General features: G+C 37.2%; 1 protein-coding gene across 1 annotated transcript; it reads left to right on the forward strand.

Moving 5' to 3' along the window:
• The first annotated feature begins 1644 nt into the window (after positions 1-1644).
• Positions 1645-6661, forward strand: GPR65 (G protein-coupled receptor 65). Its single transcript, XM_010711801.3, has one exon. The coding sequence runs from the start codon at positions 4028-4030 to the stop codon at positions 5054-5056; it is 1029 nt and encodes a 342-aa protein (XP_010710103.1). The 5' UTR covers positions 1645-4027; the 3' UTR covers positions 5057-6661.
• The last annotated feature ends 262 nt before the right edge of the window (positions 6662-6923 follow it).

The following is a 6923-nucleotide window of genomic DNA, read 5'->3' on the forward strand; positions in this document are numbered from 1 at the left end:
AAAAAGATTTACCAAACTGGTTACCATCATTTTTCATATTTCCATATGAGTACATTGGCTAAAAAAGAAAAAAGGAAAAGAAAAAAATCAGAAGGCTTGTGAGTTGTTGCTTCATTAGCGCATCCAAGAGCAGCTTCCTGTTACTTTATCTGTTGAAGCAGTTTCTCTTCTCAGAACCAGACTCTGATTACCCTACTGATGGTAGAGGAGTAAAACTGCTCTGTGGGAACATTTGATTCTCTAGGTAAGTGCACAAAATTCAAGAAGTCAGTGAATAGACTGTTTATGTTGTGGTACAGGTTTTCTTGTAGCTCTCATTTAATGTGATACTGACATCATGCAACAAGGAGAGGAGACACAAAAAGACGCTGGAAAAGACTGCTCTGGGGGAAGTAATATTCCATCCCCCAACACAAGTGAAATATCTCATTTAAAAGTTAAAAAAGTACAAGGACAAATAACTTCAAAAGAATGAGTTAGAAAAGACATGACAGCTTGATTTATTGTTTTAGTAGTACTGTCATGATCAAAATACCTATTGCTTAGAGAAAGAGGGGGGAATGGATGGAAGGATTTGGGCATGAGTTTTGAGGATACTGAGCTTTCCTGTACTCACTGTAAAATTGCCTCACGAGGCTTTCCAGTCACTCTTCTTTAGTGTTTTATTGCATTAACAAGGTACACAGCATTATTTATGTGAATATACACCATTCTTAAAACCTGGCAGAAAATCAAGCTGTTCTAAAACTAGCTTCCTAGAGTACCAGGCATCATGAACATGAAAATATTTCCTACAGCATCTTTCTATACACACAGAAGAAAACTTGATGCACAGAAAGTTATAGCAAAATAACGTTCATCTGTGTGGTCCATGTTCTTATACATGTATATATATATTTCTATTTGGTTACATCAATGAAATCTCTATGCTCTATTAAAAAATCCCTGAAGCGTATCTCAAAGTTAAAAAGGCTGAATTCTTTCATACCCGATTGAGTTTCTACTGAATCTTAGCCAGCTGTGAGCAAAATTTAGCATTGCATGCAAATAAATGCCTTTCATTTTAAGCAAAAAAGGCCATGTTACTGGAAGACATATTTCAGCTCTTTAACCAAAGGTTTTCAGAATTAAGTTTTGAGATCTGGTCATTAAAGAAAATATCCAGCAATGGATAGTCCTTGTATTTCAGGAAATCAGCCTATATAACTTATGTTAAGAACAAAAATCAATCTGCTTCGTTGAACTTGTTTAGAGAAAAAAGGAAACAAAAAAATAATCTGTCCTTCCATCTTATGATAACACAGTGGCATTAGTACAGCAACTGCTCTACTGATTTAGCCGATAAAGTAGTGTCTTCTTCATTTGAGTCTTATCTAAAAAGCCAAGTACATGCAAAAATGTATCATCGTCTAATGTGATATACTGCTTACTCAACTTAGTCTTTTATTAAATTGAATTTTAAGTGAAGGACATGTAGTGAAAATGTATCAGTTGTGGATGTTTCCAAAATTAAACTGGTGGTTTTAGTGACCAAACTTTCCTGTTTTTAACACGAAATCCTCACAGTCTGCTCCATCTTTCATAATTTTCCGCACTGTGGCAGATTTATTGGAATTTTTTTTTTTTTTTTTTTAAATATTGTCTTCCGTGTCCCTGGCTGCCATTATTCAGTTATTGCTTACATTGTTCATTCCTTAAGGCGGGAGGCAGGAGAGCAAAACAAGATCTTGCCTTGAAGAACACGCGGTTTGTTCAGACAGGTGCAACATACTGGCAAGTATGTTTACCTTATGATCAGTGAGATGAATAGAGGAAAACTGTTAAAAACAGTGAGTAGATAGTTGAAGCTGGGTTTATTGGTCTGTAAATCAGTATGAATGAGCTGATAAAGCCACTTGTGGGAGGAGACAAGTCAGGAGCTTGTAAGGATGTTGAGTCTGTAATATAACAAGTCAATTAACAATGGAGAAAGACTTCCTGGGGGAAGGAAAAGGAATTCCTATTTCTCAGTCATATGACAAATGTAAACACTGCCTCATGCACTTACTGCTGAATTACATACATGTTCTCAAGGGGTATGTTTCCCTGCAACGTTTGTCACAGATTAAAAAAACAAAACAAAACAAAAAAGACAATAAAAAGTGATTAGAAGAAGAGAGGTATTTTATCTGTTATTTATCTAATCAGTCTGCAATCATTTGCTTTGCTTTTGGTGAAAAGTGGGCCAGAAAAACCCTGAGATCCAATTTCTAGGCTTGATTTTTAATTTGCGATGCTTATCTCTGTTGGTAAGCTTAAGATGCCCTATTTACCATGCCGTTTTAATAAACCACACTGAGTAGCAGATATATTATATGCGTCTTGCATACAGACACTGAATTTTTTTAAATAGTCATCTTGTAAATAAAGTTTCTCACTTGAACAGATTGCCAAGTCCTCAAGAATTTTCATTGCCTTTCAAGCACGTGAGTGATTTCATGACTAACTGTGAAAAGTTAGCCAACTTGATCAAATAAAGCAATGGCTGTTAAAATGAAGTTTGTTCTTTCTAGCCAGTTCTCTCATTGCTCCATTTTTAAAAAAAATATATGTATATATCAGTGAAAGTTTCTCGATAGAAAAGAGACATCCATGTAACAACCTCTCAACATTCACTAAACCTACGTGGATTTCTCTGACAAACCCACAAACCTCCACATGCATCCATCAGACTCATAAAGGGCAGAATGAGTTTACCAATCATTTAGGAAAATTCCTATACCATAAACCGTCTTCAGTTTGAGCTGGTTCACATGTGAGAACACTGGCAAGCAGTTCTATCTTGCAACCTACTCATTCTACAGCCTCTTCATCTCCTCTGCTGATATTCTAGGTTCACAACAGAGATGAGTTGCTAGAGGAGATCTCTGAAACAATTATATTTATCAGCAGAGCTAGACCACAGCTTGTGTTTCCAAATGACAGAGCCATGATATAATCAGTGATTGCCAGTTGTCTCATATGTATGGTGGCACCCTCTTTCTTACTGAAAGGTCAACGCACATAAGTGTTTCCAAAAATCTATGCACCCAACCTTTTCAGTTGCAGTGCTCTAGTTGGGGCTACCGTTTAACTGGTATTTTCATGCCGAAACTATTGACACCCGTGGTTCTGGTAGTGCCTAAGATGAGCTTAATTGCTGGTTTTACAAACTCATGCAAGGCAAGTACAGTTTCTTAGAAGAAAGAAGTGTAAATGAGAAACTGTACTCAGACAGTCTCTGTCTCATTGGAGTCTTAGACCTGACAGATTTTCCTATGCATTCAAGAATCCAATAACTTGCTATATTTCACATAAATACTGCTGGGACATGCAGTAACCTTTGCTGGAATAGCATGACAAGTTACTGGGGGATTGCATACTAGTGAAGAGATAGGGAAGTGTAAGGATGCATCAAGAGTGATTCATAATATGGGTACAGCTTGGCAACTTGTTCTCTTTTGAGCAGACCCCAATAGCTGTAGATATCTGAATCCCCATCTTTCTATCCTTGCCTCACCATTGTTTTAAGGAGGAGTAGAGTATCAAGGATAAGAAATCTGCCAGAACCTTATTCTTTTTATTTTTTTCTGTGGTGCACTCTCCAATCAAAACTTTCTCACAGGAGAGACCTGTGACCACAGGACTCTATCTTTCTGGATGTGTTTCAGACACTCAATCTGCTTCCGCTGTATAAAATTGCATCTGACTGACCTTGACCTTCTTAGACATTGGGATTCTTCCCCTGCACGTGTCCAGCTAGAGGTTTTTAAATCTTTTGATCTCCTGCAAAGACAATTTATATCTTCTAAATAAAAAACAAAAAATTCCATCAAGAAGCCCAAAAACATAGTAGTAGCTGATTATTTTTTTTTTTCCCCTCCAACAGAAAGATGGAATCATACCAACCAGATCCTGAAAAACTAAGAGATGAGCACCAATCAGACTACAGGCTTGTTTTTTTATTGTATCTGGGCTGGAATTAGCCCAAAACTACACATGGTGGACAATGAACAACACTGTTAAGTGCCATGATGATCACACCCTGGATAAGTATTTGTTTCCATTTGTGTACGGCACTGTGATGGTGATCAGTATTCCCATCAACTGCATATCCCTCTATGTGTCTTGCATTCAGGTGAGGAAAAAGAATGAGTTGGCAGTCTACCTATTTAGTCTGTCCCTGGCTGACCTGTTGTACTCTGTAATTCTGCCTTTGTGGATTGATTATGCCTGGAATGGAGACAACTGGACACTCTCTGCCAGGCTTTGCCAGTTTTCTGCCTTCCTTACATACATGAATTTTTACACCAGCACTGCGTTTCTTGCTTGCATCTCTCTCGATAGGTACCTGGCATTAGTTCACCCCCTGAAGTTCCAGCACTTACGTACAAGAAGAATTTCACTGATTGTCAGCATAATTGTTTGGCTTCTGGAAGGTACCTTTAATTCAGTTATACTGATGAATAAAGAAGTATTTAATGATCCTTGCAATTCTACTAATCATATATTATGTTATGATAAATACCCCCTGGAATGGTGGCAGGCACAGCTGAACTTATTCCGGATATGCTCAGGGTACCTGCTCCCTTTGGCAATCATTTTGTTTTGCTACCATAAAATCTACCAAGCAGTGAGGTGTAATCAAGCCACAGTAAATGAAGAGAAGAAAAAAATCAGGAAACTTATACTGAATATCACAGTTAGTTTTATTATTTGTTTCACTCCTTATCATGTTGTATTGCTTATTCGGAGCATCAAAGAACCTCAGACCTCTAACCTACAGCTTCTACAGTCAATGTACAAAATCTACAGAATCACACAAGCCTTTACAAGTTTGAATTGCATTGCTGATCCCATTCTTTACTGCTTTGTGAGTGAAACTGCACGAACAGACATTCTGAATTTGCTCAGGTGTTGCTTATACCTACAAAAGCCTGAAGGAAACCAACCAGAAGAACATGCTTTGTGCAGTTCTGTTACAAAGAGCAATGCACTGGTCACCTACAGATCTTCCTGTGAAACTGAAACTCTGTAAAACGTCTGTGAGATCACAGTCAAAGAAAAAGTGGATAATGTAAAGGGAAAAAAAAGTAAAAATAAATCTTCCCTTGTCTGTATCTAAGTAAACAACTCCAAAACAATCTAATCTAGGTGAAACCAGTAGCTGGAACTAATAAGAATATATTGCAGGGTCAGTTAAATCAGTGGAGCATCATGACATTTCTTAAAATCAGGTGTGATACGTAAATCAGTGTCAACAAACAGTCAAGGAAAAAGAACATGATATGCTGACAGAATTACAGAGGGTCCCCCAAAGAACTTCCTCCTGTCTCAGCTTGCTAGCTAGCCCACATGCTCAGTACACTTGTACTTAGCTGCAAGAAGGCTGAAGTCCTTTTAATCTAGTTTTCCAGTTTTAACAGAAATCTTCAAGTTCATCTGAGAAAGATTCTTCTGTATGATTTTTTTCTTAAATCAGTACTGTGATAGAAATGAATGAAAAATGCACACACGCAAAGAATATTCAAATGATTGACAAAGGAGCAGACAAACTGATAGTGTTATGATGATTCCTGATTCAGTAATGACTCAAATGCTCCTTCAGCATAACCTCCCCAATTAACCACCTCTTAAAATTGTTTACCTCATGTAGACAATTACTTACCTGATCTTATGCGTTTTAGCTTTTGGGAAATGTATGTTTTAATGTATATTATCACATGGCATGCAGTTTCATTACAAATACTGAATTTCAGACAACTGAAGATTCATTAATTAGAATACACATAAGGAACAAAATTCAAGCCGCAGCTGGATAACTAAGGTGAAATTTTACTTTACATGTTCATGAAGGAACAGAAAGGATTGGAAGGTGAGGTTTCATGTCTCCATGAAAGAAAAGACCTATCTTTGGTCTAGCTTCTAGTGACCGAAATCTGGAGTACAGTTTTGTTTGTAGAGTCAAAGGAGCAAAAAGATTTATATTCATTTACTTATTCTCAGTCAGACAATTAAATAAAAATAATATATCAGTAAGCTAACAAACAATACTAACAAGCCATAATAATAACAATAACAAACAATAATAAGGCAACAAAATAACACAAATATTGAAGGTTGAAGTTTAGCACAGATCAAAATTAGAGCTGTTAATGCAGAGATTTGTTCACATGGTTCACAGACAGCAATAGCTGCACATTCCCATGAAAAGATGGTCAAAATTTGTCTTCTCTCACAAAGTTTTCACTTTTGGCCAGTTTCCAGGAAGAATGTTCAGTTGCAGTGGTTTCCCAATTTCATAAAGGATAAAAAAAAGTATTTCCACCAAAAATGTCCCTCTATCAAGTCTGTAATGGAAAGAATTTTAACCAGCATTTTTCAGCACACATCCAGGACTGATATTATACTTGAACGACCAGCATACTGTGTCAGCATGGAAATTCTTAAACAGGATCCCTCTGCACAGAAAATATCTCCATTACAAAGAACCACTTTCATTCCACTGTTCCCAATTATATCTATTTATATTTTTTTATTTATTTCACATCCTGAGAAGGGAACTTGAGAGGCTGAGGACACTGGGCACGTTCAGATTGGAGAAGATTTTGGGGGTCCTAATGGCAGTCTTTCTATACCTGCAAAAAGTGTTGAGAAGATGGAGCCAAGCTTTTCACAGCAGTATGCTGCGAAGGACAAGAAATTGTACGTAACTCAAAGCAAGAAGAATCAGAGTTGATAAAAGTAAAATTTTTTGAACTATGAGGACTGTCAAGCAGTGGGGCACATGGCACCAAGAGGTCTTGCACTCTCCATCCTTGCAGATTTTTTAGATTGAACTGGACAAAGCCCTAAGCAACCTCATCTGGCTTCATAGCAGACCTTGTTCAGAGCAGGAAATTGAA

Source organism: Meleagris gallopavo, chromosome 5 (genome assembly GCF_000146605.3).
Source record: "Meleagris gallopavo isolate NT-WF06-2002-E0010 breed Aviagen turkey brand Nicholas breeding stock chromosome 5, Turkey_5.1, whole genome shotgun sequence".
NCBI lineage: Eukaryota > Metazoa > Chordata > Aves > Galliformes > Phasianidae > Meleagris > Meleagris gallopavo.